Source organism: Agelaius phoeniceus, chromosome 5 (genome assembly GCF_051311805.1).
Source record: "Agelaius phoeniceus isolate bAgePho1 chromosome 5, bAgePho1.hap1, whole genome shotgun sequence".
Lineage (NCBI taxonomy): Eukaryota > Metazoa > Chordata > Aves > Passeriformes > Icteridae > Agelaius > Agelaius phoeniceus.
The window spans coordinates 16747920-16762377 of record NC_135269.1 but is presented as its reverse complement, the minus strand read 5'-3'; the positions used below and the strand labels follow the sequence as shown (position 1 = coordinate 16762377).

The 14458-nt window shown below is 38.9% G+C and overlaps 1 protein-coding gene across 4 annotated transcripts in view; it reads right to left on the bottom strand.

The window, feature by feature from the left end:
- MPPED1 (metallophosphoesterase domain containing 1) overlaps positions 1–14458 on the bottom strand; it is a 63350-nt gene that overhangs the window by 26334 nt on the left and 22558 nt on the right. For all 4 annotated transcript variants that reach the window (XM_077178404.1, XM_077178405.1, XM_077178407.1 and 1 more), the window contains one exon: positions 5256–5481. In XM_077178404.1, coding sequence (XP_077034519.1) covers positions 5256–5481 — 226 coding nt within the window. The remainder of the gene's footprint in view (positions 1–5255; positions 5482–14458) is intronic.

The following is a 14458-nucleotide window of genomic DNA, read 5'->3' as shown; positions in this document are numbered from 1 at the left end:
TTCTGCTACTTGCATTTCTTTTGCACCATCAAGTAAAATGTGTACTCTTATCCTGTCACTAATGCACAATCATCCACTTCTTAACAGAAAGGCCACTCACCATTTTCCACAAGATCAAAACATACACACAGTCCTTTAGCAGATGTACATCTTTTCTACAAACCTCAGAGACCTGTTCTCATTTCCATACATAATTGCACATGCACCTTTATAGGCATTTGTTTTTTACAGGGCATTTCTGAATAAGAACTGTAAAAGGATTAATATACAGTGGACTTGTTCAGCAAACACAGCAGATCTTGTGCACTGAATGCATCAGGTCTTTTTGTGCAAACAGAGTGTGTAATTGTGCAATTAAAATCTTTGGCAGTTACAGAAACAAGAGTGGATGGTAGAGTCTATCTTCAAGCTGTGGCTAATACTAAAACTCTTACCTGCAACATAGTACTGGGGGGGAGTGATGAACTACAATAGAAGGCTGAAAATCTGTAACTCAAATACTCACTAATAAATTCTTAGTATTTTTCCATGAATGATGCCATCATAGAGTTAATACCCTATCTGATAACGCTGTCTGATGACAAAGACCTTCTGCTTCAAATCCAAATTCAAACTTCCACTGTTATCCCAGCTTCCTGACTTCTGAACTACCTGTTAGGACCATCTACTGCTTGTAGTGAGTGTGATAACAACAGCAAACTCCCTGTTGCAAAGGCCTTTGTTGATACTTGCCCATTTCAGGTGTCTGCCTCACACACAGTTCTAGTTCCATAGTGGGATTGACTGAATCACAGAAAGATGGCTCAGAAAGGACTAAAGGACTTCTGGAGATCTCCTGTCCAACCTACCACTCGCTACCTCTCACCACCACTAGATCTGGTCAGCCATGACCAGAAAGAGGTCTTGGAAACACACTTAAGAGTGTTTTCTCTGCCACCTCTCTGGTGTTCCTACTGGCTATATTTTTACTTCTATAACTTACTGAAAAGTAAATTAAAACCCTCTAGAAAATGGCTTCATCCTTGGGAATCTTAACAGTCCCAAGTACATTATATGGAATTATTACACAGAATTATTTGAGTTATTCTATCTTCCAGTTTGTCTTATCTTCATAACAGTTCAGAACAAAAGGGGCGTTTAAAAGTACTTTTCAACTAGAAGCTTTCCACTTTACAGCAAATTTTATTGAGGAACTAAAGTCTTCTCTTTTACATTCACAGCAACTACAGCTGGTGTGTGCACAAGATTGTTTCCAGGTCTGTGAATATGTTCTGGCTATGCCCTGGGTTTTTCTGGGATGAAAACTGAGTGCATTTTCCTGTGACTTGTTTTTGCAAAAATAAATCAAGGTGTCCAGCCTTTATACTGAAGAAGAGCCAACAGTTCCTAGCATCTGGGCTGTACTGAAGGAAGTGCACTAAGAAGAGCACTGCCAGTAGGTCAGGGAGTGATCCTGCCCTTCTATCCAGCCCTGGGAGGCACATCTGCAGTGCTGTGTCCAGTCCTGGGCTCCTCAGCACAGGAGGGACAGGGAGCTCCTGGACTGGGGCCAGTGGAGGCTGCAGAGATGATTTAGGGCCTGGAGCATCTCTGGCAGGGAAAGGCTGAGGGAGCTGGGCCTGTCCAGCCTGGAGAGGAGCCCCAGCTGAGAGGGGCCCTCAGCCCTGGGTGTCCCTGCCTGCAGGGAGGGCTCCGAGCAGGGCCCAGGCTCTGCTCCAGGGGCCCAGCAATGGCACCAGAGGAACGGGCAGGGACTGAGCCCAGGAGGTTCCACCTGGGCAGGAGGCAGAACTTCTGTCCTGGACAGCGACCGAGCACCGAACAGATTGTCCAGAGAGGGTGTGGAGTCTCCTCACTGGGGATATTCCAGACCCCTCTGGACACAATCCTGTGCTGTGGGATGGCCCTGCTGGAGCAGAGAGGTGGGACCAGTGACCCACTGTGGTCCTTTCCAGCCTGAGCCATCCTGGGATTCTTTGAAACACATTGCATTCTTACTGGTGCCCTGCTCATCCATTCAGATCTGGCAGCCAGCCCCAAAAGCACTGTGAGAAGCATCATGCCCCTAGGCCAAACAGCTACCCATTCAGCATTGCTATGGACACATTTGAAGTCTTGGTATTCCTGAGTTTCTCATGACTGTTTTCACACTTCTCCTTATCATCTATCCTGATAATCCACTGTCCAAGATATGGCTTTTGCAAGTACTAATTCCTAAGTAGCTGCTTTTGTGCATTGCAAGTGGCATTTCAAAATGGCTGCTCCCTGCTCAATGATAATACTTGTGTAATTAACAATTAAGACAGTTAAATTTTTGTTAGCGAGTAGAGGCTTAATCTGGCACTTGAATTCTTGTCCTTGGAGCCCAGGAGAGTTAGAGCATTGGTTTCTGAGACAAAACACTGTCCCATTTCTTCTGTGTAATTAAAAATAACCACTTGGTTTTAGATAATAATAGAGGACAAAATACCAAGTGCTATTTAAAATATTTAACCACACACAAATGGTACATATTTAAAAGACCTTAGAGACTGGCATGTTATACAAACCAATCAAGCTCTCATGGTTGAATTTGCAACTAAAATATTTTAAATAGAAGTATAATCTAATGTGTACAGGTTATATATAAAAATGCAGATGGCTACAGGTAAAAGACACTAAGTTAATGCTGCTTGGCTTTAATTCAGACCTTACTCCAGTGTTCTCAAAGTACTTTGCAACTATTGATCAACATGTTTTATGAATGAGGGATATCTCTAGCTTCTAATTATTTCTACAAAAGGTGATGTAAGACAGAAGGTCAGTGCTGCAACTAGAAATGGAAAGTTTAAGTGCATATTTTTAAAACAGAAAAAGAAAATTATTTTAGGATATTAGACAAGCAACTGCATGAAATTTGACTTTCTTATGGAATTCTGAGACCTTAAAGAACTTAAAATTGCGAACTCTTGACTTTGTTCATAAATATTTTCTAGTGGACAGTCTTGACTATGTTCATATATATTTTCTTTATAATGGACAAGCTTTTTAATACTAGCTAAAAAAAAATATTCACTATGTAAAGTTCAGCGAATTTCTGTATCTTTTTAGAGATGACATTACTATGATGTAGAAAGAAACCGAGATTGATTTCCCAGAGAGGATATGACAAAACTCTCCTTTTGGGGCAAACTAAGTATAGCAACAGAAATGCCAAAGAACAGTGGTGCTCACTAGGCACAGGAGTGTACCGCAGCCTGAAATCCAGCAGCAGCTAGTCAAACCCCCCACACAAGAGCTGTTTGTCTTCCCAAGCTTTCTGACTGGTGACCTGGCTGATGGGACTCTGCATCTGCTGCCCTGATAGATTGATGAAGGGCTTTTATTGCTACTGTTGATGTTTCCACTGGACATGTCATCAATTGGCGTGGAAACTTGATTCTGCCTTGCTCAATAGCTAGCAAAAAAACTCAGTTTGGCTGGAAGACTTTCATCAAGACTCCTTCCCAGATGGAGAAAGCAAATATCTTCAGGAGACCTCGCAACACAAAGGGGTGGGAGATGATTTAGCAGCATTGTAAAACATGGAGTGTGGAAGTGTAGCTATGACCAGGAGTTGCAGAAGAGATGGAGAGCGTTCTTTTTACTTGAAGGATAGATCATGGCAGATAGCTCAGGCAACTTGTGCAGAGTGACAGGATTTGTCACAAAGGGAATGTGGTAGAGCTGTTTTACAGAAACATTATTTATGGGTTAGTGGGTGGACTAAAGGTTTTCTCAACAGGTTTTTGCAGATCTAATCACACACAGAAAGTTCAAGTGGTTCTCTTTAGCCTCTACATAGTGCTACTTTATATATAGTATTTTGTTTTAATTTCATTTCTCTAGACTTCCATGCAACTTTTGGTACTTCACTGCCTGGAAAATTATTACTGACACTGGAAATATGGTGCCTGGTTACCAACACTGCAATGAAGACATGAGGTTGCCAGACATATTGTAAACAGAGCGTAATTACAGTATTTACAGTTGAACATCAAAATGGGAAAAGATGCCAAGTGGCATTTCTCAGGAGTTAATATTAGGACTGATACCATCTAACATCTTCCCAAATAATTTGGAAAATTAAGTAAAATGCACATTGACTGCATACATTGTACACACAAGAGGAAGATGAACTATAAAACAGCAGGTTGGTAGGTTGAAAAAAACCAGAAAGATCTGGAAGTCTGAAAGGGAGAAAGAGAAGGGTGCATTTAAGAGAGAAACTAATCTAGACAAATGTAGAATAATAAGCTCAGACAAAATTAACACCCATCTCAAGTAACCAAATGGGAAAAAGCCAATTTTCATTAAAAAAGAAAAAAAATCCAAGAGATTTCACAGTTTATTCACACTGAAAATTCACATCAGGGTATATGCATCAGGTTTGACAACTTGTTTGCTACATTTCAGCCTGATGTGATGTTAAAAGGAAGAATAATATATTCCCTTAAAACCCTGCCTTTTAAAATACATTTTTACTTATTTTAAACATGTACCAAATGCTCATAAAAGATCCAATTTACAGGCCCATCAGCAGAAATAATAAACAGGAATGGGACATTAGTAAGAGACACAGAAGCAGCACATACAAGGAAGTCAGGAACCAAAGTCCATCTGCCTTCAATACTGTCAAGGGTTCTAAGTGATCACTATGCAGTAGAGCAAAATCCATGAAATATTAAGCTGCCACTGAGTTGTTGATTTTAGAAGCTCAGCTAGACCTTGAGGAAAGCTATTACTTTATAAAAGAAAGTAAAATTCTGAGGGATATGCAATAAAAGACCTTCAGAGTTGCTGAAATAAGCTTGCTGAGTTAAGCGACTACTGTACACACTAATGAACCTCCAATACTTTCTGTAGGATGGAAATTTTCAAAAGAATGTACCCTTGCAATAAAATTAACCTGTAATTAAATAAATTCACCAAGGATAGAAAATATATTTTATGACACAAAAGCCCTCTGTATGGACTGTTAAACAACTGCTCCTGGCTGAGAGTTTGAAGAGCACACTCTCTTTTTTTCCCATCATTATTTGGTTAACCATACCCACAGTACAGTACATTATTTTGTCACAGAAATGATTCATTACAAGAAAATATAAAAACTTTATCAAAGTGAGTGTTACTTTTCTTCCTAACACAGCAATTCAAATACAGCTGATGCAGACAAAATGGCTGATGTGATAGCAATCAACAATATTTTTTTTATGTATGCTTAAAAACCTGCTTACCAAGGGGAGCCATATATTCTGAATCCCCTCACCGTCACTTCAGAGTCTTGAAGATAGATGCAGTTTGTTAGAAGAGACTGTACATTTTCATAGCTCTCTGGCTTCAGCTTAGAAACAGAGGGGAAATAGTAAAAGTCCTGCTTGATTAAGTCAGCCATGAATTCCTGGTCAAAGGTCAATTCATGATTTCCTGCTATCACAATCTTGTATTCATAGGGCAGGCTACCTAAAACAGTGAAAAACAAACAAATTACTTGTTTTATGAAAAATCTGATAAAAGCAAACAGATAGACAAAGTGTTATCGGTTCCTGTAATATGCTCACACATTTGAAACAATCGAGCCTACCCCTACTACATGTTATTGTAATTCCTGCTGATTTCAGGTAAATGACATTACTGTCTTTTTCATGGCACACTATGATTTAGCATGCTTAGCATTAATGTGTTGAAATTACTTTCAACTCATCAACCTTAAAAACCAGTCTGCAGACTTCTGCTCTACTATTTACTTCTAGTTAATTGCCATTTGTGCTGCAAGTATCATTTACTGTGACAGTGATGATAACTCTTTGACAGAAATTAGGGTTCAAAGAAGATCAGCTGTAATGCTTCATAAAATCATGTCAGCTCTCTTCTCCCAGAGCTGAGGTCTTTGTCAGCCTGTACTGACACTCAGAACTTGGGTCAGCCAGAGGGGTCTGTGCCCTGACATTAATATCAAGCCTTCAAGCAAGGCATGGACTCAGTTTGGCTGTCAAAAATCCACATCCCACAGTGAAATCTCACTCTTTGCCTCTATCCCATGGGCTTTTTTCCTGCTCCATTTTCTCAGTGACTCCCTTAGCTCTGCAGACTATAATTTAAAGTGACTCATGTTCAAGAATATTTTACAACCCGTATTTAGTGAAAAACCTTAGAACAACCTCCTGATGAAGGCAAGAATATATATGCCCACACACGTGGGCTTTTCCTGAGAGCAGCACTGAAACAGAAACTTTTCACCTGACTCTGCATTTGGTTATTCACTGGATTCTGCCCCTAAGAGCTGGCATTGCCTGTCTTAAACAGCTCAGCACAAACCTCCTAAGCACATCTGGAAGAAACAAAGAGAGAAACTGTGCAAAGCTGCATTCATTAGCTTTGTTTCTGCACTGTTAATTTGTATCAGGATCAAGACGGTCAGAAGAGGAGATTGGGACCAGAAAGAAATATTTTACTGAAAATTAAACCTGCCTTGCGTAACAGCAATTTTTTGGGATTTTAATTTTAGAAATGCACTGTTGATGACATAAAAATCCTTAGCAATGGCCCAAGCTTAACCTGCAGGCAGGCTATTTAGAGAACACAAAAAACCAGTTAATATGCAATGCCAAAAGTTGGCATGAGTAGGACTTCAGAATAAAATGCAACAGTGTGATTCAGAGCTATGGAAACAGAAGACGGAACAGCACTAGCCTAAGGGAGGTGACACAGGGCTCAACTTTGCCAGATGAAGATGTGGGTGATTCTGAAATACAAGTTTCAAACACTAGGAACACCTGTATTAGGAAAGTTGATGGTACAGGTTCCAGTCTTTCCTATGGATCAAATACATACATGTCTTTAGAATATTTACCAAAAACTCTTTTCAGATATTTATAATTACATGTTAAATGTTCAAGATTCAATGATTTACCTGAAAGGCTTCTCTGTTTAGTTTCTGAAACACTTGGCGTTTAGCAGATGTGTACTCCACCTGTACAAGCTTTCTAGGTGTGTGCACACATACACAAGTTAAAAATGTTATTTACATGCTGCAACATGGGGCATCTTCAGGCCTTAAAGGAATAAAGAAATCCTGTATCCCACAATGTCGTTACCAGCTCCATTTCTGTCCTGTTCAGTAAATCTTTTCCAGCTCATCTGATCCATCCATCTAGCAGCCAAGAACCTGTATGAGCTGGTTATAGTTGTTGCTTCCTCTAATGTATTTATGTCATGTTGCTGTCTGTGGGTGTTACTTAGGCAAATTAGCAAATTACTCTAAATGTACAGTTACATTTATTATAGTGGCGGCCAGAGGCACTGCTGTAGTTACAGGTCTGTCAGCTTTTCAATTAACAACTGTGTTTTTGATGAGTATGCACCTCAGTTGTTTGTTTTATTCTTTCATTCCACACCAGGCTTTGGTAAAATTATTTCCTTTTCTTTGTCTCCTTAACTACACTTTCTACCTTTCAAATCTTAATTTTTTTACTAACAGGGTATTTTCTGCTGCTTATTCATAGATTTAGCAATGTTTTGTTCAAACTTTGCTCCTTGGAAGGCTTTAGAATGTGCTTTGCTTTATACTCTGAGGGCTCTTGAATTACAAAGTCGGACTTAGGTGTAAATCTTTGAAATCTTGTTCCTGCCTAGGCACTGCTCTCGTGAAGTTATGTGTAAGGAACAGATTTCTACACAATTTGTAGCCCTGGCTTCCTTGGCTAGGAGCAGGACATCCCCAAGGGCGCATAATCTTATAGCTGTTGTATGGCTGTGTTCCTATGCACAGTCCTTCCATTTTTTATCCCAACAGCTCTTGATTGTAGATAATTCAAATGCTTCCATGTTCATCAGTTATTCCCACAGCTGCACCCAGGATGGAGTAACTGCACTCAAAAAGACTCTGCAAAGAGTCTTTGTGGCCATGACACCCTGGCTGTGTTAATCACCACACTGAGTTTTCAGAAACCAGCTGAACAAAGGAAGTGATCTTTCTCCACCACGTAGCACTTGTGAGACCTCCTTTGGAGTGTGGGGTCCCATCCTGGGCTCTTCAGTGACACGAAAGCTACTGAGAAACTGAGGCAAGCCTATCAGAGAGCAGCCAAGGTGGTTGGGATGAGAGGAGAGACTGAGATCTGAGGCTGTTCAGACCCTGAAAAGATGCAGGGTAGACCCTGCTGCTGGTCTGCAACCACCTGAGCCCAGGTAAATGCAGGAGCAAGTCCTTCTTAGAGATGCATGACAAGCAGCAACAGGCACAAGTGACAACATGCTACAAGGAAAAAATTTTACTATGAGGATGGTAAAAAAGTGAAATAGGCGCTCTGAGCAGCTGGGAAATCTCCTCCCTCAAAGGCACTCAGAGTTCACCAGGCCAAGGTTCTGGTCTCTAACCATGCCTGCTTTGAGGAAAAGGTGGAACTCAATGTCCTCCAGAGGTCCCTTCCATCCTCCCTGATTCTCTAGACTCCTGTCAAGCCACACTGGAAAACAAACCAGAATTGTAAAGAGCCTGCAATGCTAAGACAAATCCAAACCTCATTTTGTGTTTTGATTGTAATGGAACAAGTCTATGGCAGACGGGCAATTTAACAAGTCTAGAGAGTATGTTCCATTAACTCTGGTGTAAATTTCTCATACTATCCATCCAGCAGATGAGTAGGACTAAATCCCCAACTGATAACCAATTAACATTTGATTCTAGCATATGGCTTTGCTGGTGGGCAGGTAGCAAACTCAGTATTAATACAGAAGCTCTGTGTATACAATGATATTAAAGAAAAATTATGGCTGTCACAGGAATCCTGCACACATATCCAGGACAAAATTAATTCCCCAGAAAAAAAAAAAAGCAGGAAGCATGTAAGAAACAGATCTGCCCTTCAGGAGTGCCAAGAAACACTTGCAAGAACATATGCTATGGGAGTCAAAGATGTAATTTCAAACAAAGAAAAAAAGAAGATAAGTTATGAATTTGGGGGAAGTTACATTTTTTGTCTGATCTCTTCTTTTGACCAGCCAAAACAAGACAAGTGTTTTTGTCCAAAGTCCAGGGATCCTTCTGTTCTTGGCACCTGAGAAGATTCTACTAAAATATGCCTCTAATCTGGCCATAAACTGCAACTAGAATCAGTTGGAAAAATTTTACCTAAATATTTTTCTGTATTAAAATACCACTTGGATGGAATAGGTTATATCTGGAAATTCACACAGTCTTTCTGACATTACCAAGGGGAAAAAAAATGAAGCAAAATGTATATTTAAAATATTTTGGGGTGAATAAAAATTTCATTTCTAGGCAAAATTTCTTTTTTTTTTCCCTAAAGTAAGTGTTGGGTTTTTTAACTCTCATAATGTTTAATTTGCAAGAAACTAAAATTATTTTCCTCCATAATCAACCTATATCCACTTCATCCTATTTGGATTTGGAATGAAACATTTACAAATCAAAATCCTATCAGAAACACACTGGCTCTGATTCAGCCCTGGGCTTCTGAGCTTTCTCTTTCAGGCCACATTCAACTTTTGCCTTCTGCCAATTTGGAATGGGGCTCCAAGCCACCATCCACCTCTGTCAGCCTCTGTCTTAATGTGGGATAAGAGATTTCTCCCATCCTTTTCCTTCTTCTTGGCTACATGACTCTTTATCTCTCCTGCCTTATTTTCCCCTTTCCATTTTGTAATCTCCCCTTATATGCAATAAAATGCTGGAGACACAATATCTTGCCCTTAATTTAGCAGTTTTAGAAAAAGATATCTTTTTTCTTAGGGAAAATTGGGGGAACTTGCTGAAGTACAATGCTTTAGACTTCTGCCTGCTTGTCACTCTATATCTATCTGAAACTGCCCAGCAGAATGAAAAGCCATTTACTATATAAAGACCTCAAAGGTAATTATGTTCCCTTGAATTTCCTGAAAGTGTCTAAGGTAAATAATTCCCAGTCTGAAGGAGAGGTTTCAAAGGAATGAGGCAACTTGGAACCCACAGCAGATCTACGAGACAAGATCCAAAAAGTCAGGCAGCAGTGGTTCTTCTCCCAGAACAGCTCCTTACACAGAAAAATTGGCCCTAAATTTCCTCCATCAATATAGTTTCTTATCATTTGAGATTAGTTTACTATCAACAAGCTCAGGTTATCATATTTAACTTATATATAGCCAGATGTGTTATCATCTTACAGACTTTTTCACTTCATCCATGGAGTTTTTGTCAGTTTACAGCAAAGCTTCCTCAGAAAGTTTCTTAGCCTTCATTTGTTCAGGATAAGAATATGACAGCAGTTCTGGTAATATAATATGTATAGGAACATATATATTTCTTCAGCTAGGAGCATCTTTGTTTATTCCTTTCATTACTGCAGATTACTAATTAAGAAAATCAACCAAACATCTAATTTTTGCATGTTTATGCACCAATTACAGAATTATTGCAGTAATTTTTTATTTCCAAACTCCAGTAGGTTCTTTTTATGGCGAACATAATTTTTACAAAATAATTTGAAGTGCTGGGGAGCCATTACTTGGACTACAGGCTGCATAATGCAGCCTGCTGAGCAACACTGTCTGTTTGCTATTTCCCTGCAGCTGAGCTTGTTCAAAGTGGAAGTCTGTGTTATTAAGGGTTCATCTTGTTCTATTATCAACCAAGTAAACCAGATCAACACTGCAAATAATCCAAGAGCAAACTCATGGTGTCCATACTCCAGGCTCCTCTTGTACCAAGTGAGGCATCTTTATCAACTTTGGACCTCCTCTGAAGCTCACAGTGGTTATCAGCTCCCAACTTTGCCAAGCTAAATGCAAACCTGGACAGGCAGATGTGTTTTGCTTATTTCCCGGTATTTTGTACTGAGCAAAATTTTTAGTATTCATTAAAAGAAGTGACAATCATGTAAGTGCCCACTTAGTGCTTCTTCCCTCTCATTTCAACCTTTTAGAATACAGCAGTGAGTGATACAGTGGAAAGATTGCATAACTGTCTCAGATTGCTTTTTAGCATCTTTTTGACAGTTCTGTGTTTAAACACTGGTGCTGATGTCTGGGAAATTCACATTAACATACTTTTTGAATGGTGTGTAATCTGGAATAATACTGTAAATGAACACTCCCTCTGAAGTCATCTGTAACCTTCCAGCTCTATCCATTCTTGCATTGAAAAAGCCAGTAATTATACCAAACACTAAAACAGCAAACACATAAAACACTGCTCACGTTGATAAAACAGGATTCCTTAAAAATAGAGGAAGGCAAATCAAACTAAAAAAACACCTGATTATAATCCAACTTAGGCTCTTTGATATACTGTGCTTTATACCCACCCATATACTATAATTGGTCAAAATTACTTCTAAAGGAAAAGTGGCTCCTTTTAGCCTGGTTTATTTAATTTCCCTGCAATTATGCAGAACCAGCCCAATGCATAACTAGGCCATTAGAGTAGCTGCACTGAATCAAGACAAAAGGTTACATGGATCTGCACCTTCTGTTCACCTGTGGTCTGTAAGAGATGTCTAAAAAATTGCACAACTGCAATGTCTGCCTGGACTGAACCTTCCTTTGATGTGTCCCCTCAGCTTATGGCACTTGATGGCTTGAAAATCACTAACTATGTAAGTCACAGTCCATTTTCATAACTCTGTTTGGGGTTTTTTTGCTTCCTGGGATAGTTATAGTCTTAAATTTTCTGAGGAGATATAATTCCTACCACATCTTTTCTTGCCCCCAGAAATATTCTAGTTTTGGTTACAACTTGTATCTGGGGACCATGAAAAGGAAGGAGCTGGGAAAACTGAGTTAAAAAGTAACAATTAAAAAACGTTTTACACTTCCTACATGGATCTCTGTGCACACTGATACAGATTCCTATTCAGATCTTCAGATCCCACAGAGGTGCTTTCAGCATCTCCCACTTGTCACCTTCTGGAAGGGAAGACTACAAAGAGCCATGTGTCATGTCAGCATATGAGGTGCACAGCACTAATAACCATGTTTAATGTTTGTGTACAGTGCTGCACAATAGGTGTTCAAAGTGCTGTGCTGAGAATAATTAATCCTCCAACACATTCATGTAGTAGGTGGATCAAGCATCATTTTCACAATTTCACAAGGGGGAAAAATAAAGAGGCTGTCAAATCTGAAGATGACTAACTAGAATTTGGTTGCCTGTCTTCCTCAGGCTCTTTCAAATCTCTCTGCCAGAGGCAATGACAGTTCACAGACTCACATCCCAGATCTTTCCAGTTCTGTGGTTGTTCATTTCTGGGCCACACTACCTTCCTAAAGCTACCCTTGTCTGCTAGTCTGGGATAAGACTAGGTATTTTTATTCACTTACTCATTTGAAGGGTCAGGGATCTCAGTATTTATGAAACCTCAGGCTCAGAATCCTGGAGTTTGGGTACTTTTCAATGCATTAGTGGAAGGAGGCAAGCTCAATATTAGTACAAAGTTCAAGAAATCCCCCAGAAGCTCATGGGTTTGGAAGTTGGAAATGAAGGAACAATGCTTTAGCATCTATCAACTCTACAGCTTCTCACCACTGGCACAGGAAGTCTACGTGGAAAATAGTCACTTTGGATCATCTTCCCAATACAGGGATGCAAATTAAATACTCCTCACAGAAGCCAGTTTAATATTCTGAAGTTCCTAGGACATCCTAACTCCCCAGAACTGGAGAAATACTGGGAGAGTGCATTGCAGTGCAATTTTCTGTGTCTGAGTCTTGGATGTATAAATGCATCAAGCCACCTTACATTTAAGAACAGCAGTAAAAACCAACATTTGTTTTCAGTATGCCCAGTCTTTTAAAATTGACATCTGTTCTGAATCCCTGCACAGCTAAACGTTTTTCACTGCATTTCCAAAGCCATTCTTTTGTAAATAGATAATTAATGCTTAAATACTTCTTTCAAGGGGTTTCTACATTAACATAAAAATAGTGTAATTATCGATGGTCAAAATGGCATGACTACAATATATAAATTCTAATTCCTTTTGCTGCTCTGAAGCTGATTTTTTTCATCTTCAACATGGTTTTAATCTGGTTTAAACATGAGTATTACTGAACTTAAAAATATACCTGTTAAGAGAGGAAGAAAAATAATTACTATCATTTTGCAAAGCTGAGCAGTAAAGCAAAAGTAAAGCTAAGTCTAGTGACCACAAGTTTTTCTGAAGATCTTTTTTCAAGACCTTTAAAAAGCAGAGATGATATTTATTAACAAATCTCTGATTCTGTCTACAGAATCTAATACTACAAGTTTAGATCAAATACAATCTAATTCTAGAAAGAGGTAATGTTCTAGTAATGCTAGTTATTACAGTTGGTAGACATCTTCACTCTAAAATATTTTTTAGTCTGAAAAAAAATCTTATCCTTTGTGCTGAGTTTGCCTAGGTCAACTTCTGAAATGCATGCCAAATAATGTAATCCTTTTTTTGGTCTGTATTTGTGTGTGTACAACATCTAATAATATTTTCAGGAAAATACTCTGAAGAGCTAATTATTGTTTTCCATTACAACTGCAAGCCACTTTCTATTTTTTTATTTCCAATTTACCTTGAACTTGAATCTCAAATAGAAAGTCTGTCTTAGAAATTGGAAAATCTCAAGCAAACACACTGAAACAATATATATTACACAATGTGTTAGTTTAAGTAATCTTCCCAATCCATGCACAGAAGAGAATTCTCAGAGAAAAGATGGAAGTATGTGTTGCAGCTTATACCACAGATCAGCCATTTAGTTAAATTTCCAGGAAAGTAACCCACAAGCTCAAAGTGACAGCGGGTCCTGGAGCATACAATTTGGAAGTGATATTACAGGCTTGAGCAAAGGGAATTACATGAGCAACTGAGCCAGGCAGGCAATTTTCAGTGCCAACAATATAGGAGATAAAAAATAGAGACGGTTTTGGAGTCAGTATTTGATGAGTGTACTAAGGCAGGACATATGTCTTTGTATTTGTCCTACAACACGTTTGATTGACATGCAGGTAAGGAAGGGAATAAATAACAAAACTCAAAATAATGAAAAAGCTGCAGATTATTTTTGTCTGTTGGAAGTGTTATCATTAAAATCTCCTGAACATGCTGGAAAATTAGCACACATTCAAAGTCATACCAGGCATTCTTATAAATCATCAGAAAGTTTCCCTGGATTCTTGGCCTTCTGTTCATTCCTACCATAAAACATACCTTGTACTTCATCTTATTCTGGTTCTCCAAAACTGAATTTTTAAATTTGGAAGAAAAATACAGTAAGAGAACAAACTAGATAAAAAAAGGAAGAAGTTGAGATATGATAACAGGAGAAGGGTCTATTCAGAAAAAAAAGAAGGGAGGGCAATGAGCAGGTTGGCACTGTTTGTATGCTTTGTAAACTGACTATTCATCCCCTATTCCCTTAATTTCCTAAGTTACCCTGAAAAATGCCATCTCATTGTTCTGTTAAAAAC